The 25,760-nt window shown below is 32.0% G+C and overlaps 13 protein-coding genes across 13 annotated transcripts, besides 4 other annotated features; 3 read left to right on the forward strand and 10 right to left on the reverse strand.

The window, feature by feature from the left end:
* Positions 1-8,096: part of a mobile genetic element that runs on past the window's edge.
* On the reverse strand, positions 174-895 carry TVAGG3_0651410 (organellar and viral DNA polymerase type B; the record flags this gene model as incomplete). Its single annotated transcript, XM_051241647.1, has 1 exon — positions 174-895. A coding segment is annotated over one exon (722 nt), but the record flags the coding sequence as incomplete, so codon positions are not given.
* On the reverse strand, positions 3,217-3,801 carry TVAGG3_0651420 (uncharacterized protein; the record flags this gene model as incomplete). The annotated part of the gene is made up of 1 exon (XM_051241648.1): positions 3,217-3,801. One exon carries the CDS (start codon positions 3,799-3,801, stop codon positions 3,217-3,219), a length of 585 nt encoding a protein of 194 aa, XP_051088235.1.
* TVAGG3_0651430 (uncharacterized protein) lies at positions 4,228-4,464 on the reverse strand (the record flags this gene model as incomplete). The annotated part of the gene is made up of 1 exon (XM_051241649.1): positions 4,228-4,464. One exon carries the CDS (start codon positions 4,462-4,464, stop codon positions 4,228-4,230), a length of 237 nt encoding a protein of 78 aa, XP_051088236.1.
* Positions 4,511-4,735, reverse strand: TVAGG3_0651440 (phage tail repeat-like family; the record flags this gene model as incomplete). Its single annotated transcript, XM_051241650.1, has 1 exon — positions 4,511-4,735. One exon carries the CDS (start codon positions 4,733-4,735, stop codon positions 4,511-4,513), a length of 225 nt encoding a protein of 74 aa, XP_051088237.1.
* On the reverse strand, positions 5,115-5,267 carry TVAGG3_0651450 (uncharacterized protein; the record flags this gene model as incomplete). Its single annotated transcript, XM_051241651.1, has 1 exon — positions 5,115-5,267. One exon carries the CDS (start codon positions 5,265-5,267, stop codon positions 5,115-5,117), a length of 153 nt encoding a protein of 50 aa, XP_051088238.1.
* TVAGG3_0651460 (uncharacterized protein) lies at positions 6,258-6,665 on the forward strand (the record flags this gene model as incomplete). Its single annotated transcript, XM_051241652.1, has 1 exon — positions 6,258-6,665. The coding sequence occupies one exon, from the start codon at positions 6,258-6,260 to the stop codon at positions 6,663-6,665; it is 408 nt and encodes a 135-aa protein (XP_051088239.1).
* Positions 8,097-8,867: 771 nt separating the features above from the next.
* Positions 8,868-9,397, forward strand: TVAGG3_0651470 (uncharacterized protein; the record flags this gene model as incomplete). The annotated part of the gene is made up of 1 exon (XM_051241653.1): positions 8,870-9,397. A coding segment is annotated over one exon (528 nt), but the record flags the coding sequence as incomplete, so codon positions are not given.
* Positions 9,398-9,401: 4 nt separating this feature from the next.
* TVAGG3_0651480 (serine threonine-protein phosphatase family) lies at positions 9,402-9,644 on the reverse strand (the record flags this gene model as incomplete). Its single annotated transcript, XM_051241654.1, has 1 exon — positions 9,402-9,644. The coding sequence occupies one exon, from the start codon at positions 9,642-9,644 to the stop codon at positions 9,402-9,404; it is 243 nt and encodes an 80-aa protein (XP_051088241.1).
* Positions 9,645-9,662: 18 nt separating this feature from the next.
* TVAGG3_0651490 (uncharacterized protein) lies at positions 9,663-9,902 on the reverse strand (the record flags this gene model as incomplete). Its single annotated transcript, XM_051241655.1, has 1 exon — positions 9,663-9,902. The coding sequence occupies one exon, from the start codon at positions 9,900-9,902 to the stop codon at positions 9,663-9,665; it is 240 nt and encodes a 79-aa protein (XP_051088242.1).
* Positions 9,903-10,164: 262 nt separating this feature from the next.
* On the reverse strand, positions 10,165-10,983 carry TVAGG3_0651500 (phage tail repeat-like family; the record flags this gene model as incomplete). Its single annotated transcript, XM_051241656.1, has 1 exon — positions 10,165-10,983. One exon carries the CDS (start codon positions 10,981-10,983, stop codon positions 10,165-10,167), a length of 819 nt encoding a protein of 272 aa, XP_051088243.1.
* A 2,548-nt stretch (positions 10,984-13,531) lies between these two features.
* Positions 13,532-13,556: a mobile genetic element.
* Positions 13,557-15,491: 1,935 nt separating this feature from the next.
* On the reverse strand, positions 15,492-16,818 carry TVAGG3_0651520 (aggrephagy protein; the record flags this gene model as incomplete). The annotated part of the gene is made up of 1 exon (XM_001296855.2): positions 15,492-16,679. One exon carries the CDS (start codon positions 16,677-16,679, stop codon positions 15,492-15,494), a length of 1,188 nt encoding a protein of 395 aa, XP_001296856.1.
* Positions 16,819-16,979: 161 nt separating this feature from the next.
* On the reverse strand, positions 16,980-17,912 carry TVAGG3_0651530 (glycine-rich protein family; the record flags this gene model as incomplete). The annotated part of the gene is made up of 1 exon (XM_001282711.2): positions 16,980-17,912. The coding sequence occupies one exon, from the start codon at positions 17,910-17,912 to the stop codon at positions 16,980-16,982; it is 933 nt and encodes a 310-aa protein (XP_001282712.2).
* Positions 17,913-23,065: 5,153 nt separating this feature from the next.
* Positions 23,066-23,377: a mobile genetic element.
* A 197-nt stretch (positions 23,378-23,574) lies between these two features.
* Positions 23,575-24,096: a mobile genetic element.
* Positions 24,097-24,825: 729 nt separating this feature from the next.
* Positions 24,826-25,653, forward strand: TVAGG3_0651560 (uncharacterized protein; the record flags this gene model as incomplete). Its single annotated transcript, XM_051241657.1, has 1 exon — positions 24,826-25,653. The coding sequence occupies one exon, from the start codon at positions 24,826-24,828 to the stop codon at positions 25,651-25,653; it is 828 nt and encodes a 275-aa protein (XP_051088244.1).
* Positions 25,654-25,760: the final 107 nt, after the last annotated feature.

The following is a 25,760-nucleotide window of genomic DNA, read 5'->3' on the forward strand; positions in this document are numbered from 1 at the left end:
GACTAGAAGCAATTCTAACCCAGTCCTGCGGTCTCTTTCCAGATGGAGATATAATGTCTGACAAAGAATATTTGTTGTATTTCTTTGAGTATCTTACGTTTAAATCACCTATTCTAACCACTTTGGTGTCATTGTCTATCTTTCCAACTGTTTCAAACTCAATGTTTGACATCTCTGTCTTTAAGTCTGCATAGTCGTTTCTCATTCTTTCTATCTCTTTGACGGAGTAGTTATATTTCCTCATTGCTGCTTTACATTTAGAACATTGCGGGTTCATTTTTGCGTTATATTCTGAAACCTTACCTGCTAGAACAACTAAAGCGTCAATGGTTTTCTTTAACTCAAAAGTTGCTGGTTTTATTTGTTTGTTCCATACTTTGCCTCTTCTATCTTTATCTCTTATTTCCCATACACATTCAGCAACTAACGAAACAAAGTTGTCGTAGGTCTTAAATTCTTCAGATTTATATATGTCAGAGATGTTCTTATATACCATGTCGCAATCTTTGTCCATAACCTTATGGTTGCAATGAAATCCTAGAAACTCATAGTTTACCTTTCGTATGAACTTCTTTATTTCTACTGAGTCAGTTGGTTTCACTTCAATTTCGTCGAATTCAGGAATGGTTAGTTTTTGTTGCTGAATTTCAGGCAATTTGGGTAAATGGTCAATAATGTCCTGCATGTCATAAAGATACTGTTCATTTTCTTCATCTTTCGCACTACAGTCTAAATTACATGTTAAAAGTTCTTGCTTTATCTTCTGGATTTCTGTTTCAAAAGTATATGAAGAAGGAATGAAGCTTTTCATCTCTACTAACATAGATGTTGGATTCATGACTAAAGAGTTTGGTGCTGTTGTTTGAATTGTTGTTGTTGTGCCGATTGTTGACATTTTTTATTTTTTTATACAAAATAAAAAAAATAAAAAAAAATAAAACTAACTTTATTTTTTATTTCGGGAAAATTCATGAAAATTCAAGAGGGTAGAAAACAGGTTAGATCTAACCTTCTACCCTAAATTATATTTTTGGGTCCTTTACACTCATTACGAAGAAGTCATGACAAAACATTTACGAAGAAGTCATGACAAAACATTTACGAAGAAGTCATGACAAAACATGTACGATGAAGTCTTGACAAAACATTTACGAAGAAGTCTTGACAAAACATTTACGAAGAAGTCTTGACAAAACATTTACGAAGAAGTCATGAAAATTCATGAGGTTAGAAAACATGTTAGAAAACATGTTAGATCTAACATGTTAACATAAACTTTATTTTTGCTGAATTCAGCAACAAAATGAACGAGGTCAGGATGTATGTAAATACATTTGAATTCATTCATAACACCCTTTGTAAGCTCATAAAATGCTTGTTTTGAGGTCGAGCCACTTTTGGCTCCACCGTATTCTTTCAACCAAAACTCAAGAATTTCCTGCATGAATTTTGTATAAAAAGCAACCGTCTGAATTCCGGCGGTTGCTATATTCTTCACAAAACATTTACGTTTAGTTTACGAAGAAGTCATGACAAAACATGTACGATGAAGTCATGACAAAACATATACGAAGAAGTCTTGACAAAACATTTACGATGAAATCATGACACTTTTTCATTAGATAACTGTTATTTTTTGACGAAGTGAAGAGTAACACTTCGTCAAAAAAATCCCTGAAAATCATATCTTACATACAAAAAAATACAAAAAAATGACACTTTTTCATTAGATAACTGTTATTTTTTTGACGAGTGAAGAGTAACACTTCGTAAAAAAATCCCTGAAATCATATCTAACATACAAAAAAATACAAAAAATGACACTTTTTCATTAGATAACTGTTATTTTTTGACGAAGTGAAGAGTAACACTTCGTCAAAAAAATCCCTGAAATCAATATCTAACATACAAAAAAATACAAAAAATGACACTTTTTCATTAGATAACTGTTATTTTTTGACGAAGTGAAGAGTAACACTTCGTCAAAAAAATCCCTGAAATCATATCTAACATACAAAAAAATACAAAAAATGACACTTTTTCATTAGATAACTGTTATTTTTTGACGAAGTGAAGAGTAACACTTCGTCAAAAAAATCCCTGAAATCATATCTAACATACAAAAAAATACAAAAAATGACACTTTTTCATTAGATAACTGTTATTTTTTGACGAAGTGAAGAGTAACACTTCGTCAAAAAAATCCCTGAAATCATATCTAACATACAAAAAAATACAAAAAATGACACTTTTTCATTAGATAACTGTTATTTTTTGACGAAGTGAAGAGTAACACTTCGTCAAAAAAAATCCCTGAAATCATATCTAACATACAAAAAAAACAAAAAATGACACTTTTTCATTAGATAACTGTTATTTTTTTGACGAAGTGAAGAGTAACACTTCGTCAAAAAAATCCCTGAAATCATATCTAACATACAAAAAAATACAAAAAAATGACACTTTTTCATTAGATAACTGTTATTTTTTGACGAAGTGAAGAGTAACACTTCAAAAAAATCCCTGAAATCATATCTAACATACAAAAAAATACAAAAAAATGACACTTTTTCATTAGATAACTGTTATTTTTTGACGAAGTGAAGAGTAACACTTCGTCAAAAAAATCCCTGAAATCATATCTAACATACAAAATAAAAAAATAAAACTAACTTTATTTTTTCTATCTTAAGGAAATTCATGACAAATTCAAGAGGTTAGAAAACATGTTAGAAAACATGTTAGATCTAACATGTTAACATAAACTTTATTTTTGGGTCCTTTACACTCATTACGAAGAAGTCATGACAAAACATTTACGAAGAAGTCTTGACAAAACATTTACGAAGAAGTCTTGACAAAACATGTACGAAGAAGTTTTGACAAAACATGTACGAAGAAGTTTTGACAAAACATTTACGAAGAAGTTTTGACAAAACATTTACGAAGAAGTCTTGACAAAACATGTACGAAGAAGTCTTGACAAAACATTTACGAAGAAGTCTTGACAAAACATTTACGAAGAAGTCTTGACAAAACATGTACGAAGAAGTTTTGACAAAACATGTACGAAGAAGTTTTGACAAAACATTTACGAAGAAGTCTTGACAAAACATTTACGAAGAAGTCTTGACAAAACATTTACGAAGAAGTCTTGACAAATTCATGAGGTTAGAAAACGTGTTAGATCTAACATGCTAACATAAACATTATTTTTCAATACGTTTTCAGCACTTTTCCGTAGTTATATATGAAAGACAATTCGAGATAAAAGTCATAGTACAATGGAATAATATGTTGCACACCATTTGTTGTGAACCAAACTTGAAAGTCAGAGAAACTGTTACTAGGTGGTTCGTAGAATTTAGAAGCAAAGTCATAAAAGTCCTTACCAATACATAGAAAACTATTGTTGCTTGAACTGAAACTTGCATGACACATAACATTTTGAGGGTCAAACACGTTTCTATAAACTGTCAAATCTGCTGGTGGAAGTATAAATTTAAATGGACCATCTGGTGGTAATGGTTCGTTCTGGTTTAGTAACCGAAGAAATTGTGCCCAAGAACGTTTGTCTACTCCCCAAAATAAAAACTCTGTATCTCTTGGAGGGTTAATTTCAATCTTTTGAAATGAAACGGTGGAGTTCATCTTGTCATATTCTAGTTTCAGATAGTATGTTCCATTTAGTAAAGAGTCGTATTTTTCTTGAAATTCCCAATAATATTTGTTCATTTGAGTTTGAAAGTCATTTAGAGTTTTCTCAAGACTTTCGTCTGAACGAACTGTAAAGATTCTCATTTCGTCAAATTTGTCTATTAGACCATCAGAACCTTTATACTGCCCATGAAAATATACTGCGAACATAAATGCGTTAGTTCTATTTGAAAACAAAACTCTTCTAAATCCTATTGCCTTTGCATCTGAAGGACTTTTGAAGCCAACGAATTGGATAGTCAAACCTGTATGCTTGGGATGAAATTTCTTCATCTGAAATAGTCCTACCAGCATTTGTAAAGATATAGTCTAACGGTTTTGTATCTGCTACTTTTGTTCTTTGTTTTTTCAACCTGAAGCATTTAATATATGTAAAAATATATTGTTTTAAAATGGTATGCCATTTCATATTTCTCATCTAACAAACAAGTTTCCCAACGGTCTTCTCCAACAAACTCAGCGTACATTTCAAATAAAATTAAAAAATGTCACTTTTTAAAAAATAAATTTTTACTTCATGCAATGTTCACTAACATCGAAAGGCATGTCCATAAGACGTTCTTCTTCTAACCTCTCTAGTCTGTTTGGATAATTGGCACGTGCTGTTTCCAAATCCATTTCGTAGCGAAGACCAGACAATTTGTCATAGACTTTTATGGGTCTTCCCTTCCTATATTTAAACTTCTTCGAAACTCTCCAACCATATCTTTGCAACTCTGCTTTTATTCTAGCAGATTTTCTATCCATTCTATATGGGGGCATTTTTATAAAAAGAAAAAAAATTTTTTTTTCTTTACTTTACATAACCGCCTGCTGCCATAAGTCTTTGACGCCAACCCATACCAGCTAATGAAGGTTGACTTGGTTTAGTTTCCAAACTAAACTTTGGTTTTGGTTTATCTTCAGTTTTTGGTTTTTCTTCTTCTATCGGTTTTTCGTCACTTTTCGGTTTCTCTGACTTTACCTCACCTGCAGGAACAGTTGTGTCGTCAACATCTTCATAAATATCATATGCCATTTGTTTTTGTTTTCCTTTCAACTTTTTGTGTTTGTTGTAAAGTTTAGAATATTTCGACTCTAAGTCAATGAGATGTTCTATAATGAACTGTTGGTCAGTGAAGTAAACTTTTCCATCTGTTGTCTCGAAAGCTCCTTCAGACTTCAATATTTTATTTGTGAGGGTCTGTTTCTTTTTTGAGATACTTGCCGTTCCATTTTTATGAAAAGTGACTTTGTAGTTAGGGTTTGTATTTCCAGACCTGGCACTTTCTATTATTGAATTTTTCTCTTCATCTGTAAGTTCTTTGACAGGTTTTGACAATGGTTCTGAACTTTTTGTTTGTGGTGTCAAATCTACCGTTTCAACTTCTTCGGTCATTTCATCTCAGTAAAAAAATTTAGTTTGGTTTGTTTTCAACTGGTTGTTGTTGTTTTTTAAGTCGGTCTAAAACTTCCTGAGGTATAGGAAGAACTTGACAAACACGTTGTGTAACTGCTGGAAGCCGACAAATCCATCTTGAACCCATTTGTCTCAATGCTGTATTGTTCATTTCATCTCAGTAAAAAACTTTACATTCCCCACGTTTGAGGCGGTTGAGGTTGGTTATTGTTTACCCATTGTTGTGCATGGTTATATCCTCTGTTAAAGAATCTTTCACCTTGGTCCATATAGTGTCCTGCTTGGTTATAGTAGTCATTTGCTTTGTTATAATAGTTTCCTGCTTGTCTTCCTACATTGTCCATCCATCCTTGAACTTTTCCTCTTGTTTCAGGATTTGGAATAAGATTTGTTGCATCTCGTGCTACATCCCAACCTTTCTGTACAGTTTGTATAATAAGTTGTGCTTTCTCTTTAAGTATACCTAATGTACTCAAAATCTTCCTTCCAACTCCAAATACACCTCTGGCTATTGTTCCCACTGCGGGCAAAAATCTGGATGCAACTCCTGCTAATGCGCCAAATAAACCCATTTCTTATAGGATAAAAAATGACGAATCCAAACAAGGACCCCTATGTTTCTAAAGCGACAAAGAAAGCACTCATGGTAAAAATCTTTAGTTCAACACCAAATGCTTGGTTTATGGATATCTTGGAAAACATTCCGAGAGTTAGAACAGATGGACCACCATACTGGCTAATATTTGTTGGTCAAAACACAAGATACTGTGAAGCCATACCATTATGGTCCAAAAATATTTTAGATGTGAAAACTGCTTTGACAATATTCGTTGACAAATACCATCCAACAAAACTGACATCTGACTGTGAAAGTTCTTTCAAATCAGATGAGGTAAAAAACTATCTGCGTTCAAAAAATGTAAACCAATATTTCATTGTCGACCAAAACCATTCTGCTCTTGGTGTCATTGACGGTTGTATAAAAATGTTAAGAGACTTAAACCAACCACAAGGTGGTGAAGCAAATGAAATGTCATATGACGACAAATATAGACACTTCTCCATGGCAAAGATGAGACAAGTTTTAAATATTTACAATAGCCGTAAACAAAAAGGTTTGGGAAACCACTCCCCCGAAGAAATGAAAAACAACCCTGACTTAGAGAAAGACTATATATTTAATAATTTAGTCAAAAGAGACAAACAAGAAAGAATGCCGGGCTTCAAACTTCAGAAAGGTGACAAAGTAAAAATAGAAATACCTAAACGCGACCCATATGAAAATACTATTGACTATGACAACAATGGGAACCCGACAGGTACTCACATTCGTGTTCGTAAAAATAGAAGAAAGTATACAAGAGAATATTATGAAGTTTTAGGCAAACATGGCAAAATGTACACACTGCAAGCAGAAGATAAAACTACTATTGTCAGACCTCGTTTCAAACTTGTCAAAGTTCAAGGTGGTATACTTTCAAAAACAGTTCCTAACAAATATAAGACAACTCCTGACGAATATGCTAAAGAAGTTGAAAATGACGACTAAGCAATTCTATACCATGCGTAAACTGTCATGTAAGGTGGCATGTATTCTTTACTTTGTCCCGTTGTTTGCGTATATCCTGAAACGAAATGTGTATGGTTTCCTTCTCCCTGCGTGTCATCCCAGTAACAATTTATAGCAAACTTAACGTCGTCTTTAACATCATATCCTTTACCTTTTGTCATTCCTGACCAATCCCAATATCTATGCTTATGCCAACCTGCTTGAGATGTACTTAAATCTATGTAGTGACTGTGTGCAGGTAAATTTTCACCTGAAATCGTTTTACTTCCACCTGTTTCCTTTGAAGAGTTTGCACAATACAAAAACCTGTCGACTATTTGTTCCCATGCACCAACACCAAACATTACTTGAGGACCTCTTGCTTCCATAGATGTATAAATAGAACCTACTGGGTTCATTAAATCAAACATATGAGACATTATAGGATTGTCTCTTTTGAACTTAAAATATAGTGCAACTATTTCAGGTTTCTTCTGGTTTGTGTCAGAATATTTTTTATAATATAATCTTATGTTTTCAGGGTAGGTAAAATCTTGACTATAATATTTATTTCTGTCATCTTCATAATAGTATACTATTCTCGTTTTTTTCTATTGCATTATATCTTTTATATCTATAATAATCTAAATATAATGTTAGCTTTTGTTCATCTACATGTGGTGTTCTGACGTCATCTCCATAGTCATAATAATATGGTGCTGGAGCTGGGTCAGGCAATGTCATATCTGTCATTTCATAAACTCTTAAATATTTCTTTTGTTCGTCTCCATATAAGTTTAAGTAGCAGTTGTTGTCTAATGGAACTTTAACTTGTGTACCATCATTCTTTTTATAGCTTACATACATTTCATTGTTATTTTTCGGAATGAGTTTACACCGTGTACCATTTTCTAAGGACTGTACAAACTGCCATCTAAAATATTTATTTTCTTCATTGACAGAAAAGTCACCAACAATAGTTTCAATATTTTTTGTTCCTATCAAACTTTGGTATATTTCATTGACATATGTTTTATCTGCTTTATTTTCAAGGCTAACGTTTAAGTCTGTTATTTCAGAAGATGTATGTGTATGTCCAACAGCACTTTTCCTGTTTAAGGTTTCTTGTAAGTTTGTAATATTTGCAATGGTATGTGTATGTCCAACGGCAGTTTTCCTGTTTAAGGTTTCTTGTAAGTTTGTAATATTTGCAATGGTATGTGTATGTCCAACGGCAGTTTTCCTGTTTAAGGTTTCTTGTAAGTTTGTAATATTTGCAATGGTATGTGTATGTCCAACGGCACTTTTCCTGTTTAAGGTTTCTTGTAAGTTTGTAATATTTGCAATGGTATGTGTATGTCCAACGGCACTTTTCCTGTTTAAGGTTTCTTGTAAGTCTGTTATTTCAGATATAGAATGTGTATGAGTCTTTTTAGAATATTCGTTTTCAGCTCTCGTCACTTCACTTGACATTTTATTGTCAACATATGTTTTGTCTGCTAGTTCAGGATGAGTATGTTCTTTTGTTGCATAAGCATTGTTAGCTCTTTCTTCTTCTTTTGCTATTGCATCGTCTACATATTCTTTGTCAGCTTTGTTGTCAACATCTGTTTTCAAAAGAAGTTCATTTATAGGTTTCTCGTTTAAAGTTCCTTTTGTTGGATTTATACAGACAGTATGGTTCTTATTGTCTTGAAACAGAAACTCATCTGTCATTGGGTTTATTGTCAGTTTTAAGTTTCCTTCTTTCAATGACTCAGATATCTTAGAATAGTTTGAAAAGTTTGTTGTGTTCTTATTTAGAGCTTGCATAATGAGTTGTCGGTTGTGTTGTATTTCTCTCATAGACGCTGTTTCATTTGACATTTTTATTCTAGATAAAATATGCTTCCAATAGAAAAAGAAAATTCAAGAGTTGCTACAACTAAACCATTAGATGAACTTTTTACTAATGTCGGTCAAAAGTTTGAGACAGAGACCGTAAAGCATGAAGGCTATCGTTTTGACTACCCATTAAGATGGCTAAGAGACCCATCGGTCACAAAAGCTATTGGCTTTCGTAGAATGAAGTTCATTTCAGAAGCCATACATGGTTTCCCATTTACGGTCGTTTTGAAGTTCGATACTATAACAAAGAAAAACGTATGTATGAGAAATTTGAACAGGGAAAACTTTTACAAGTTAGTTTGCTTGTAAACTTAGAAACAACTCTTCAAGCTTTTCAAGAAAAAATAAACGATATCTATATCGAATATGCAAACCAGTATAACATTGACGAGGGAGAATACCATCTCGATATTATTTATGACAGGAAAAATGCAACTGTTAAAATCAATAGAATAGAAGACCTTGGAGAAAACGTTTATATTTCTACAAAATATAACAACTTGGCATGGTATAGATTTATGAGGATGTTAAATCAGCCTGCAGCATATCCAGTACACCCAGACTTTTATGAAGTCGAAAACCCTAATGGAACATATGAAAATGTTTTCGACCCAGCTGCTATTATTGTTCATGCTTCATTTTCTGGCGCCCAAAACTCTTTCTTATGCTTGGCAAATGACTTTTACGAAAAACCTACAAAGTTATACGAACCACCAAGTGGAAGTATTTCAGACTTTCAAGTATGGTTTACTACAGATGGAAGAAAAAGAATAATTCCATTATACCATGCGTTTTACTTAGAACTTAGTTTCATATACAACTACTATCGAACGGTAAAAATATAATTTTTTAATACGGTTGAGGTGTTGGATTTGGTTGCCAACTAGACTGTGGTGCAGGTTCAGGCTGTTGTATAACAGGAGCTTGCTCTTCTGGTTCAGGGTCTTTAGGTATAATACCAACAAACTGACCTACCCTTTTACCAATATTTTTGACACCGTTCCAAATTCCTCTTCCTACGGTTTTTATTCCATTCCATATACCTCTTCCAACATTTCGAAAGAAGTTTCCTATCTTACTGAAGAAACCCATTTTACTATATGTAAAAATCTAATGTCCGCCTAGTCTCTTACGTTTCCTGTTGAGTTCCATAGCATTCTTTAACTGGAGCTCATACATTCTGTTTCTCCTCTGGTAGAAAACATATTCTGGGTCAACTCCTGTGTTCGCGTCATCTGCATAAAGTTGTTTATATCCCACTTCAGGGTTTGTATAAAACTCTTTCCATCTCATATTTGCATACCATGGTGGCAAACCTAACGCAGCGTCATTTGACATGGCAGTTTGCATTTGTACATCTGTTGGCACTTGACCATAGTTTGCCATTGCAGTTTGTATTCTAACTTCATTTGGAATATTCTCTGGGTTTGGTTGTCCAGGTTGCTGTGCATTCGCTAAGTTCTGTGCGTCCATTTAATATTAGATAAAAATATCTCTTACGAGTACATATACTGAACATTTGCAGGCATTGGTTCATCTTCATATTCTCTGTACTTTTCTGCCACGTCAAAGAAATAAATGACACAATGGAAAAAACCTAAAACAAGTAGTCCTATTTCAAACCACATTTACTTACTAATAAAATTTCTTTGTTATGACACTTTCTCCGGTTTATAGGACCTCTCTCATATTCTATCTTGTCATATCTAAACTCATAGTCATGTATGTCCTCTAACCATCTCATAACGGTTTCCAAACCACTTTTATCGGATGTAAAGTAAAAGCATGGATGGTTATGTATAACGTCTAAAGTTTCTAAAGAGTCTCTCAAAGTCCAGTCTACTTGGTATTGAAAATCCCATGTGTTATAGAACGGCGGGTCCACTATAAAGAAAACATTTTCCTTGTCTTTATATTTTTCATACAACTCTGTCCAATAACATCTCACAAACTCTATACCCTCAATATATTTTTCTATGTCCTCTTTGAAAACATTTGTATAGTTAAGATATAAAACTTTTGACATAAGTGTTTCAATGTCATGAACTCTTATAGCACCACTATATAATAGTCTAGCAGATATACTATCCCAGTCCATATATTCTGCTTTTTTCAAAACCTCTCTCACAATATTTTTCTTATCTAATGGTATACGTTCCATCTTACCTATAGGTATCTTTTCTTTTAACTCTTTCAATATATTGTTTGTGTCTGGAATATGTTTGAGACGGTCCATATAGTTGTCGAAGTCATTGCATATAATCTTTGAGTCTGGGAATATTGTATGGCACAAATGGGATATATAGAAACTTCCACCGAACAAATCTACAAATGTTAGACCATTCGGTAGTTTCTTAAGTTCTCTCAATATAATATCTTTACATTTACTCTTATTTCCAAAGAACGGTAACGGTGGTTTTGTAAAATTCATTTATATATAATAATAAAAATGTTTTTTTTCCTGAAAAGTGACAGAAAAGTGACAAAACATGAAAACATATATAATTTGTGAAAAGTGAAACATTATATAATGTTTTCGACCCAGAAGAAGGCTTCTTCCCAGAAGCAATGGAGGAAGAAGAAGAGTCCTCCGAATTCACACCAGAAGACTAACAATTTTCCGAATAAAAACTTCATTTATACTAAACATCTTCGGGGCTAGAGGGCACGAAGTGCCTGGAAGCCCCACTACCTTTTTTTTTATTTATCATGCAATTCTTCTTGCGACCAAAGATTTGAATAAAATTTCAAAAAATAAGATAGCTGAAAAAATAATATACGGTAGTGTTTACTAATAGATGAATAGTATATAAATTCTATTAAAATGGATTTGATCCAAAAAAATATAAAACCAAAAATAATTGTTATAATTTAAATGAAGAAGTAATTTAAAACGATTTTATTTATGTGCAACAAAATGTAATCAGGAATGACACATGCAGACCAACAAGAGTGCACAATGCACTCTTGTCGGTCAAAGTTCCGCATTCAAGTTATGAATGCGGAAAAGTATGCCATTCTGGGAGACATGCAGAGGCAATGTCTCCAGGAATGACACATGCAGACCAACAAGAGTGCACAATGCACTCTTGTCGGTCAAAGTTTTGCAATCGTATTCTGATTGCAATAAATTGTCTCATTCTGGGAGACATGCAGAGGCAATGTCTCCAGGAATGACACATGCAGACCAACAAGAGTGCACAATGCACTCTTGTCGGTCAAAGTTTTGCAATCGTATTCTGATTGCAATAAATTGTCCCATTCTGGGAGACATGCAGAGGCAATGTCTCCAGGAATGACACATGCAGACCAACAAGAGTGCACAATGCACTCTTGTCGGTCAAAGTTCCGCATCATTCTGATGCAATAAATGCCATTCTGGGAGACATGCACAGGCAATGTCTCCCGGAATGACACATGCAGACCAACAAGAGTGACAATCCGCTTTCTCCTTTGAAATCCAACATTCTAATCACATCTACATTAATAAATTGTTATAAAATACTAATCAAAGATCCAATACAATTCTACTATCTTATACACACATTACCAATGTTAACACCTCTTATAACTTAAATTATTTCATAAAATTTGTTTTTATATCTTATTATTTTCTCATAATGCTTCTAATACATCTCTAATTTCTTACATTCAAACACCAATATCGTCATACTATCATAAGCACTTAATTTTTTCAAATTTTAGACTTAAATTTGAGCTACATTTTCATCATCATTTTTAGCCTTAAGCTTCTATAAGGTTATAATACATTATCGTAATATTCTAATATTTATGATTCTTACTACTCAATTCAATATAATCATATAAGTCACTCATAATCAGGAGCATAATTTAAAAATCTATAGCTCATATTTTGACAATTATATATATAGATGATGCATATTGCAATTCCGGTTTCAACACGATCAAATGTCAAACCATGATAAAATATATATCAATTTACAAAATATCGATTAACATTAGAATCCATATCTAATTCCATCAATGCACAAGTTGTAAATGCTTAATTCATCTTTGAGAAACGTGAATAGCACAATTTTATAAGATTATTTGTTGAATATTTAAAATATAAGCCAAATCGAATCTGCTGTATATTACTTTAGTTTATAATTGAATGTTAAATGTGCTCAGATAAATATTTGAGTCAGATATCGCATTTTCAAATTTCAAATTTTATCTCATGAAGTTAGAATTCATTTGATCATACAACATCATATTAGTCAAACTAGAGTTCAATCGCGATTCCAAAATGGAACAATTGCTTGTTTTATCAAAATGTTAAAATATTAATCTAAAAAACCTAATATCTAACCAAAACATTCTAGAAATATCATATACAGGTATATGCAATCTAAATGCACACGAAATACTGAAAATTAAAAAGAATATTTATGAGATTATTAAATCTTATGCATTTCAATGAAGAGTCGATAATTATCACCTCTATAGGTTATATATCAACATATGAGTTTTTGGATTGACCACTACTATACTAATGTGATCAACTTAATCTGATTTCTTGAATTTTCATTTGAAGCATTCGCAGTAGTAGGAGTACCTTCATATATTAACATATTAAAAAATTGCGCCCAGATTCGCAGTTTAATCATGATTTTAAGATTGCATTAGATTTCGAAATGCAGAAAAAAATCACTTTAGATTCCCTTCAAACTCTAAGCATAAGCATGTCTCTATATGAGGAAACTATTTGAGCTATTCATTTGGCGGCCCAAAAACTCATGTTGCCTGAGCGCAGAAAATACCAATTTTTGGACCCTGGGTAGGGGGTCATGCATGTTTTCTAAATGTTGGAAAAGTAGGGTAATCGTAATAGAATTTTAATAATATATTTAAAGAGTTATGTGTTTAAGGGTGTAATTATTATTTTATGATATTCTTTCACATTTCCTGACAACAGTTTTATTTTATATGTCTCTTCAGATCTGTATTGGACATTTTGAGTGAATGTCAGAAAGTGGTAAGTAATCATTTAAAATTAGCTTATACCATAAACAATATTTTGAAAGTTGCCGGATATTCTTTGTTCAGACAAAAAAGATGAAATGAAGAATATTTGGTAAATTCTGATTTGGTGATGATAAATTATATGAGGAATATAACAATATTTCTTCAAACTGTAAAAGAAATGTTTATTAAATTACAAGATAAAAGAGAAAAATTAATATATTTTGGTTTTTCATCAATATCTGAAATATGATTTTCTTTTCCAATGATGAAGTACTTACAATAATCATTGTTAGATAAAGATTTTATTAAGTTTTTGATTTCAACTGATCCTGTTGTTGTTGGATTTTCTACATCAATGAAACAATTATCAACTATGATTGTGCCTCCATCATATGCATCGAAATAATTCTGAGAAATGTTGTTATTTGATAAACAACAATATTTTAAAAATAGTGGTACATTGTTTGTATGAATTAAAATGTCATCAGTAATATTTTGGAAATTTGTTGATTCATAACTAATTGTTGATGTTGATGATGAACAAAGATAAGCAGAGAGACCATAATATGAAGAATCATCTTTATTATCAAAAAATATTGAAAATAAAACTTTTGATTCTGATTTAAAATTTTCAAATCCAAAAATAATATATCCATAAACTTTTGCATGAGAAATATTTGAATTTGAAAAATTAATTTTTCCGCTAATTAGGTAAATATTGAAATATCCAATGAAATTTTCTCTTCCACTTTTAGTGATTGAAGATGAAAGAATTTTGTTTTGGAATGAATCTTTGTCTGAAACATCTGAATAACAATAAACTCCCCGATCATATGATGTTAATTTGGAAGAGTCACTTATTATTCGATCTTGGACACATTCACCTTCACTGGAGAAGTATAAACATCCTCCATCTCCTGAATTACTACAATTTGTGAATTTGGTGGTGTCAACTAAGAGTTTGGTTGTTTCTTGAGATGTATGAAAACATATGGCACCACTTGTGATCTGGTCATCAAATAGGCAGTTGCTGACGTAGTAATTTTGATCTCCTTTAGAAAGTTTTTCTTCTTTTCCTTCCCAATTTAGTTTGGGAGGGTTTTCTAAATAATAATCAGTCCAGCCGCAATGTAAATTGATTGTTTATAACAAGCATTTGGCACTAAAATATTATTTTTGGATTATTTATCGTTCCGATCAAAACGATAAATATTAAAATTGAATAGTCTGAAATTTTTTTGGTATTTTTTGATAAAAATTCCTAAATAAAACAATTTTCTGGCATTTATCATTTTTGATGACTGATTGATGTGATGACCATCAATAAGGCAATATATTGTCGCCTTCATTACAAGTAAATTTGATGATTCCTTTCATAAATTATTTTGATTTATCGAATTTGAGTTACAAAGTGTAAAGCATTGTCTATTCAATGTATATAGCATCTTTTATAACTATGTGAAGAACAATCATGTCTTATTTGTCATTTTTTCCTTCTTAAATGAAAAACTTCAAGTTAACATGAGCAAATTTCATCATTAATGACAATCAAATATTCATATTCTATTTATGTTTATTATTTGTCAGCGTGCAATCTCTCATACTATCTGTTATTATCTCTCATTTTATCTTTATTTTTATAAAAATATATGTTTCGATTGTAAAAATCTAAATTATTACAACATTTGAGTTTCATTAAAAAGATTGATCGATTATGATACTTTGAATATATTATAAGTTCATAATTAATCTATCTTTAATAAAATATTCATAAAATAATGAGAAAAATAACTCATTGAAAGAGAGATTGCACAACATATATAAAGAGATATTGTACAGTGACTTAGAATAAATCTTGCATAGAATATGAATAAATGTAATAATAATAAAAAAATAATAGTTTTATATAAGAAACAAACAAATGAATAAAATTTATTTATATATAAATAGTTAAACATAGAGAGATAATCCGGTGCAAAAAAGACATGTGCCGTTCATGCAGCAGCGTTTGCAGCAATGACGTGAGCATGATTGACATTGTTCAGATGAAATAGAGCCGCAGATAGGACATCGTGTTAATAGTTCGTGACGAAAATGTGGTGAAACAACACCAATAGATGTCCATAATGTAACATTAAGATCGGAGTCACTAGATGTAAAACATGTGTTGCTGTCGTGGATTTGAAGAGAAATGATTTTATGTTGGTGAGGACTTTCTAATTCTTTAATTTCGATGAATGAATAATCCGCTCGATATGATGTTAAAATAATATTGCCATTAACAAAACCAACTAATGAATAGCGAATAGATTCGGAATTAGATAATCGAAAAACACTAAGTGATGATGTCTTAGATTTATTGAATTCACGATGGGCGAGATGACTGCCATTGATACTATACAAATAAAGTGAAATCTCGGTCAAAACCCAGACAAGACCACTAGATTCATCAAATTTGGATGTAACAATGTTTTCTGAAAAATCAACTTTGCGGTGGATTGTTCTTGAAAATGCATCCCAAATAACAAATGTGGATGAATATGATGTAACAACAATACAATCATATCCACATATGTCTGAAATAGGTTTAGATGGTAATGAAATGGCGGACAATGATGAAATCTCGGTAGGAATACCAAATTCGTATTTGATTCGGAATGAACGTGATAAACAAAATGCGTAATCAACAACTAACAACAGGCCGTTCTCAGAAAGTGAAAAGCCAGTGCTGTAAACAAATTTTGGTGATGTACGTCGGAAAACAACATTACCACTGCGAATAGATGTAACAATGATAGACATCGATGAAATGTCAAGTTGGAAAATCAAATCACGTGAACATTGAAGACGATGACTCATTAATGGTGATGATCGGATACTTTCGCCATCAAAGATGACGTGCTTAGCTTTAAGAGACATGACTTGTGGAGTGATGATGTTGTGGATATTACAAATTGACTTCTTGTGCGAACTTGTTACTTTAAGTTTAGCACTAAATGAAACAAATTCTGAATTTTGGAATTTCTTCAATGAATTACAAAATGAAAAAATATGTTTAGAGTTCTTCTCGGATTCGAGTTTCTCGTTGATATGTGATGATGTCCTCATACCAGATTTGAGAAGTTCCGGAATAGACATGAACAATGGACTGATACATTCTTTAGAAATAGTAGGAATTTTATTGATGTCATAAAATGTTGGATGCTTGATTTTCTTCTTTTAAAAAAAAATCGAATTGCAGATCCTAAAAATATTAAATCTTTTGTAGCTGCACAAAATCGACAAAATGTCAAATTAGATCTCTTAGCCTTTAAATAGAATGTGAAAACAACTCAAGTTACACTCAATGCCAATGATGAACTCTAATTTTGTGTTTTTTGAACAATATCTAATTAGAATAAAGCATTTGCTCTCTTAATCTCATTCTGTTGATCATGTTTATGATTTATTTATTAAATTGAATAAAAATAAAGATGAGAAAGGTAATGCAAAGTAATGATATTTGTAACTAGGACAATCAAGGAGATAGATTTGGGTGATTCGAATGAAACCATCGCCTGAATGGCCCGTTTCGTTACCACCAAGAGGATTTGGCATATTACCTGTGCCATCAATCATGACGGTGTGATAAAATTGGATTCCACTGTAATGAATTGATGGATCAAATGATTCTGAAAACTTCAGATTTTCTTCTGATTCTGATGATTCTAAAACAGCAATACAACCTTTATGGCCACTGATGAAGGAACTCCCTCCGCCTGAACCACAATTTCCTGGTAAATATGAGTTTCCGCCGCCAAAATAGCCCCCACCACCTCCTGCATTGCCATCCGGTGTATGACCATCATATCGTCGAGATTCATTTCCGGCACCGAAACCAAATCTTCCTTTAATACCTCCTTCGCCGCCTGATATTTGCGTACCACCTCGGCCATAGTTGCCAGTGCTATTATAGCCAATCAATCCACCACCAGGACCACCCGTTTCGTAACAACCGTCACTTGATCCAGCGCCCGATGAAACAATAATTCGACTATTAAGACCGGAAAAGTCGCCATAATCACCTGGAAGAAGTCGGATATCAGATGAGCCACCACCTGATATTTGGCCTGGACCTCCTCCACCATATGATGGAAAAGAGGCATTTTTATAAGCTTGTGATCCTACGTGTAGGTAAAGTTTAATGGAATGACGGAATACAACATAGCCGCTTACGTATGCACTCCTGATTGGGTTAGATAAAACTATATCGTTTCCTGAACCACCCCATAATTCAAAAAGATGATTTCCTCGTTTGAGGAAAACTTCGTAAGGAGTTGAATGAGAAGCATTGATACCTTTATATTTATATAATGTGGATGTATTTCTCAATTATGAGTCGAATAATAAAATACTTTGTAGAAGTAAAAAAAATTAAAATTGACAGTCAAATAATTTTCAATGAAATAACCTTTTAATCAGTTCACAGAAATTTAATTGTTTTATGAATTATTTTTGAAATGTTTTATGAATTATTTTTGAACTTTCAGCGACTATTCTTATTATTCTACCTTATTTATTTATGATATTCATTGATGTCAAAATAAAGTCAAGTTGAAATTTTTATGTAATTTCAATGTGACAAAAAAATGGTTTTAATTCTCAATGTTATATTATCATATCCTAAGGATGTTGTTTTGTCCCCCCGGGGGTTGATTGCGTCCCCCAAGTGGGGGACGCTGGGGAACAAAAATTGAGAAGCTTTGTTTGATGAAGTCAGAGTCTATTTGTAAAGTGTCAAAATAATTATTGATTACTGAAGTTCAAATATTATAATATATACAGCACCTCGTTAATATTTAAAATACATTTATCTAGTTTTTGTTGAATTTTCTTGCATTTTCAGAGAATTGATACCCTATATTTCCAACTCTTGGAAAATTTTCATGACCCCCTACCCAGGGTCCTAAAATGGGTATTTTCCTCACACAGACACCGTGGTTTTTTGAGCCGGGAAATAAATAGCGCAGACAGTTTCTACATATAGAGACATGCTTATACTTCGAGTTTGACGGGAATCTAAAGTGATTTTTTTCTGCCTCGCGAAATCTAATGCAATCTCAAAATCATGAAGAAACTGCGAATCGGAGCGCAATTTTTTAATATGTTAATATATAAAGGTACCCCTACTACTGCAAATGCTTCAAATGAAAATCTAAGAAATCAGATTAATTTGATCACATTAGTATAGTATTGGTCAAACCAAAAACTCATATGTTGATATATAGCCTATAGATATTCATATTATCTACTTTTCATTGAATTACATAAGATTTAATAATCTCATAAATATTCTTTTTAATTTTCCGAATTCCGTGTGCATTTAGATTGCCTATACCTGTATATAATAATTCTAGAATGGTTTGGTTAGATATTAAGTTTTTTAGATTAATATTTTAACATTTTGATAAAACAAGCATTTGTTCCATTTTAGAATCGCCATTGAACTCTAGTTTGACTAACATGATGTTGTATGATCAAATAAATTCTAACTTCATGAGATAAATTTTGAAATTAGAAAATGCGATATCTGACTCAAATATTTATCTGAACACATTTAACATTCAATGATAAACTAAAGTACTATACAGCAGATTCGATTTGGCTTATATTTTATATAATCAACAATAATCCTATAAAATTGTGCTATTCACGTTGCTCAAAGATGTATTGAACATTCCCTACTTGTGTATTGATAAAATTAGATATAGATTCTAATGTAAATCGATATTTTGAAAATTCATATATATTTTGTCTTGGTTTGGCATTTGATCGTGTTGAAACCGGAATTGCAATATATATCATCTAAATATATAACTATCAAAATATGAGCTATAGATTTTTAAATTATTCTCCTGAATATGAGTGACTAACATAATTATATTGAATTGAGTAGTAAGAATCATAAATATTAGAATCTGACGATAATTTATTATAACTTTATATAGGAACAAGATTATAAATGATGATGAAAATAAAGATTAAATTTAAATCTGAAAATTTGAAAACATTAAGTGTATATGATAGCATTACAAAATTAAATTTTATGTGGAAGAGGAAATAGAGGAATTAGAAGTATTATGAGAAAATAATAAGATATAAAAACAAGATTCTATTAAATGAGTTAATTTATAGAAAGGAATAACAGTGTGAATGTAGTAAATGAATGTTTTCATGATGTATTATTGAAATCTTAAGTTTTGTTAAGAAGATAATAAGGGAATCAAATTTTGTATTAGGAAGTTTGACCGACAAGAGTGTATTGTGCACTCTTGTCGGTCTGCATGTCTCATTCCGGGAGACATTGTCACTGCATGTCTCCCAGAATGAGACAATCTTCCGCATTCATAATGTGGGCAAGTTTGACCGACAAGAGTGTATTGTGCACTCTTGTCGGTCTGCATGTCTCATTCCGGGAGACATTGTCACTGCATGTCTCCCAGAATGAGACAATCTTCCGCATTCATAACTTGAATGCGGAAGTTTGACCGACAAGAGTGCACAATACACTCTTGTCGATCTAAATGTATCTTACAATCAAAGACACTTTCATACAATCTTTTCGAAGTTAAAAAAAAAATTTAATTATTTCTTTCTTTTGTTTATTAAATCGCCTTACTCACGTACTAATCTCTTTTAGAGACTCTATTGAGCTATCTCCACATATAAACCCGTGACAATAATACATATTTACTCTCTTCATAACAAGGTTTTTTACGGAAAATATCAAATTGGGTAACTTGTGTTTATCTTGTTATGTGATTCATATTTTCACGATCTGACAGCAGAAATCGAATCAGCGGAGCCTGAAGAATCAGATTACGTGGGGAAAATAGGTTTTGAACGCTTAGATAGGGATATAATGAGACTTTATGAGGTATGCTGTATAAATATAGCTTTTGCAATAATATGCCATGAGACTAGAATATGAAGAGAGTAAATATGTATTATTGTCACGGGTTTATATGTGGAGATAACTCGATAGAGTCTCTAAAAGAGATTAGTACGTGAGTAAGGCGATTTAATAAACAAAAGAAAGAAATAATTAAATTTTTTTTTAACTTCGAAAAGATTGTATGAAAGTGTCTTTGATTGTAAGATACATTTAGATCGACAAGAGTGTATTGTGCACTCTTGTCGGTCAAACTTCCGCATTCAAGTTATGAATGCGGAAGATTGTCTCATTCTGGGAGACATGCAGTGACAATGTCTCCCAGAATGAGACATGCAGACCGACAAGAGTGCACAATACACTCTTGTCGGTCAAAGTTTTGCAACCACATTCTGATTGCAGAAGATTGTCTCATTCCGGGAGACATGCAGTGACAATGTCTCCCGGAATGAGACATGCAGACCGACAAGAGTGCATAATACACTCTTGTCGGTCAAACTTCCGCATTCAAGTTATGAATGCGGAAGATTGTGCTATTCCTGCATATTTTCTACGAGCCTGCTTCATAAAATTGAATCCTTCTATCCAAATTAAATGCGATTTCGCTAATCTTTCATCTAAAATCACTAATCAGAAGCATATTGCAAGTTAACTTGAACCGGCATATTCCTCCTATCCTGTCTTTCAGTTCTTTCTATCAGCCATGGTTCACAAGGAGGAGAGCTTTCCGCCAATCAGACATAAGATTTGCGGCAGAGGAACCGGAAGAGAGCAGCTTGAAGCGGTAAGATGTCCGAATGCTGTCTCCCAGGTGTATCTGTCAGGCAAAGTTCACAAGGAGGAGAGCTTTGCGCACAATCAAACAGAAGATTGCGGCAGAGGAACCGGGAAGAGAGCAGCTTGAAGCGGTAAGCTGTTTTCAAGTCTTTAGTTAACAAACTTATAACAAAAGACATCTAAAAAATTTGAAATAATTGCAAAATAATGCCGTCAGGTAATGCGCACCTAAGGGAGGTGTTTTGCGGGAGCTGGGGGTATCTTGGTGAGTACTCAGGAGGCCAAGAAGGGCACCCCAACAATGGTTACTCTACTTTCCCAACATTTAGAATAAGGTTATTGCCCTAAAATTCAGTTATAGACACTTAGGAGAGCATTTAAACCATGATATTTTGGCATATGATAGAGAAACATCTTATAAACATTTTCAGTATGTTTTCCTATAAAATAACGATCTCACATGAAATTACTAAAATATCAAATTTTGATTTTCACTTTAAAGTTGGGAGAATACTCTACAGTGACAGGGTATACAATTTAACCTTTGTTTTGATTATAAATAAAGTATTGATAGAGATATGAGTTGTACAGAATTATACACGTGTGTTTAATCACATGTCAGTTGTGCAACAATAATGGTTAGCTAGATAGTATATTAGGGAACTGTGATTTATGATCTAATTCAATAAGATGTAAATGATATTCAAATATATTAAATAAATGCGAATGTTCAAGATGTGGAATCAGTTAGTTAATTGTTGTATATAGATATTTTACTGTGATTAATGAATTTTTTAAGAATTTAAAATTATCAAATTTCAAAATATGCGCAATGAGATAATTTGAGAGTATTTTGAGAACTGAAGACTTATGATTTAGTGTTTTTGAATAAGCATATCAATATAAAGATAGAAAATAAATTGAGATATAATTTTTTTGAAGGTATTATAAGGGTGGAGGTAGTAGGATGAATTTTTAATGTTCTATACTTTCATGGCAAATAATTAAATAGAAGTAAAACTTTGTTTTAAGAATTGAAAATTTTAAATAAAAAAGGAATGTTAGTAATGCTAATTTATTTGATTCCGGGAGACACCCCGGTTATCAAATATATTTATTAGAACGGAAAATCTCTCACTTTTCGAAAAAATCGAAACTGCAAGGATCTCCGATTCTCGATATGATAATTTATTTGATTCCGGGGGACACCCCGGTTATCAAATATATTTATTAGAATGGAAAATATCTCACTTTTCGAAATTTTTTTAACAAAAATATGGCATTCTTAAATTATAGTTACATGTTATTTCACAATCATTATCATTAAAAAATTCAATTATTCAAGTTGTTTTGTCCCGACGGTTTTTACGGTTATAAAAATGGTTGCGAACTCAATCCATCAGCAAAATGTCGGTTGGGGTGCCCTTCTTGGCCTCCTGAGTACTCACCAAGATACCCCCAGCTCCCGCAAAACACCTCCCTTAGGTGAGCATTAACTGATGACATGAGTTAACAATTCTACAAAATCATCAAGCATGAAGGTTTATGATTTATAAATCAAAATCTCAGAAACTGCTTGACTTTGCAAGTTGCTGTCTTTACCGGTTACTCTGCTGCAATCTCTTTTCTGATTGCAGGCAAAGTTCTGCATCCTGAGGACTTTGCCTTGCAGATATGCTTGTAATCACTACGTGAGCAACTTGGTGTTGCAAGTTGCTGTCTTTACCGGTTAGCTTTTTTTTGAAGTTTCTTCGCATCTTATATAAGCTCTAGATCAATATTTATCATCAGAATTTGCATCTCATAAAGCACGATATTAATCAAATAGGCAAATTTCATTCGGAGTCTCTCATTAAATGAGAAACTCCGAATGAGATTTGCTCTAAGGTAATGTACTTGTTATGCTTGGCCTAGAAGCAAGGAGGAAACATGTATATGGTTTGTTTATACTGAAGTTATCTGGAATTCTCTCAATTGAGGATTCAAATCCAGATAACAGCAGTATAAGTTAATATTGTTGTGCACCTCAGGTTGTTTATAGGCCCGAGAACGAGAAAAGAATTTATGGTGTGAATTTGCTCGATATATACCTACGCTCTGTAAAAAATACGTTATATTTTCTTTCATAAGTAGTATATGTTGACGGGTTTGGTGACTTTTTTTGTAATCGTAAGAATTCACACAATATTGACCGATTTTGTAAGTAATTTTCATACAATCGATAAAATAAATGTATGATTCTTACGGTTTTTATTCTTACGTTTTTGAATAAATTAAGATTTAAAAAATTTTCAAAATTGTAAGACATTTACACTCAGCCCATACATAATGAAGTAAAAAATAAAAATTTTTTTTAAAAATAAACTTTAAAAAATTAATGTCTTACATTTTTGAATAATTTATTTTTTATTTTGTATGAAATGAGCGTCAAAACTAACAACGTTAAAAAATTAGGATTCACAAACGAGGAAATAAAGGATATATTAGAGGAGGCGGGTTATGAAGTTAATAAATATTATTTAAGAAATTGTCAAAAATTTGCCGAGTTATTAAATGATTTAGATTATGATGGAAAAATGAATAAAGATGATGTTATAAATTTCTTATATCCTACATCTGAAGAAGAAAAACCAAAAGAACCTGATGTTTTCCCTGAATATTATGAAGAACGGATTAAAGATGATGAATACAATGAAATTGAAAGACTGAAAAAAATAAGAGATGAAATAGATGAAAAAATTAAGGAATTAAGAGAAGTTGAAAAATATAATGAAAATGAAGTAGCGGGTTTAATGAATATCCCAGCTTCAGAATCAGAAGTTCAGAAATCTCATGAAGAAAGATATAAAAATTATGTCTCAGAATCAACACAAAATTTATTAGATGGTGAAATAGACGAAACACTTTCAGAAGAAGGTACCAAATTTATACGTAAACATAAGTTACAATTTATTGATAATGAAAAATACCCTTGTATCTTACTTTCACCCCCTCTTGATTCTGAGAAATTCAAAAAAGCTCTTAAAAACGTGACATATGCAACTAATACGATTAAGAAAGAAGATCATGATATTTACACAAATTATTATTTAAATAAATGCACAGGTGTTGATAAAGTTTTTGATTTATTAGATAAAATATCAAAAGAAACCATTGGAACATATAAAATTTTGTGTGATTGTGGTTTCATTGTTGAAGATACTAATAATGTTTCATATGAAAGAACAGCACCGAAGGAAGATGAAGTGGAAAGGTCTATACCATTCGTTATTAAGAATATAAAAGATATGAAAACGTATAAGCATTATATTTATTCATTTATTTCAGAAAAAATGGAAGCAACCCATAAAACATCTTCTCATCATTTTATAGCTATTCATACATTCCTTTTCAAAGTTGTGAAATTAAATAAGACAGGAATTAGATTTAATGTATCAGGGTACGCATTCTTGAGTAAATTAAAATGCATTCGTCACGTCGCAGATGATAAAAATTTATGTGTTCTTAATTCATTTTATGGGCTTTAAAAAATAAACTTTATTTTTATTTATTTTTTAATTTTTTATTCTTACATAAATGAATAAAAACGGAACAGCTAAAATGAATGATAATCAAATTAGAGCAGAAGGTAGAAGGTTATTTAAACGCTTCTATAACATTCCTGATGGTGTTAATCCTAAAACTCGTAGAAGCTATTTAAATAAAGCAATAGATGCATATGAAGGGTTTGACATTTCATCAGAAAGTGAGAGATTAGCGAGAATGTTAAATGTTAATATTGATTTCTATTATTGTGATCCTCAACCAGAAGACGTGGACATAAATAAGGTAGACTTTCCATTAATGGAATCAATAATGATAGATCCAGAATTTGAAACAGTAAATATTTTATTAACACAGAGTCCATGTGGAAAACTTCACGCTGACAGAATAACAGACGTTGAAGCACTCACCGGCTATAGAGTTTGTCCATATTGTAAAGAAGAAGTTTATTCAATCCGTGATGATCCAGAAAGGAAAAACCAAAGAAGATTTTTAAAGCATTGTGAGAAATGTAAAGAAAATAATGGAAGATTAATTCAAGACGTTCAGTTGCAAAAGACACAGCAACCATATGCACCACATATTACGAAACAGAAGATATATCAGTGGTTATTAGCTCATAATTTGCAGGAATATTATCAACCGACAAGATATTATATTACTTTTGACTTCGAAACATTAGAGACTAAAGAAGAATTACAACTTTCTGAGTGTGCAACTTTGAACGCTTACTTAAAACCATTCATGGTATCATCAACGGTTAAATTAAATGATAAAACGTATACGAGGAATTTTTGCTTAACTTCGAGTGATTCTTTTATTTCTGACTGGATTGAGTTTTATTTTCAACCTGTTCATTAGTTGCTAAATCAAATATGAGTCAATACAATGAATTAATGAAGCCGCAAACGGCGGGGACTTTGTCCCATACATTAAATGAAAAACAGAAGGAAGCATTTAAAGAACTT

This window comes from Trichomonas vaginalis, chromosome III (genome assembly GCF_026262505.1).
Source record: "Trichomonas vaginalis G3 chromosome III, whole genome shotgun sequence".
NCBI classification, from domain to species: domain Eukaryota; phylum Parabasalia; order Trichomonadida; family Trichomonadidae; genus Trichomonas; species Trichomonas vaginalis.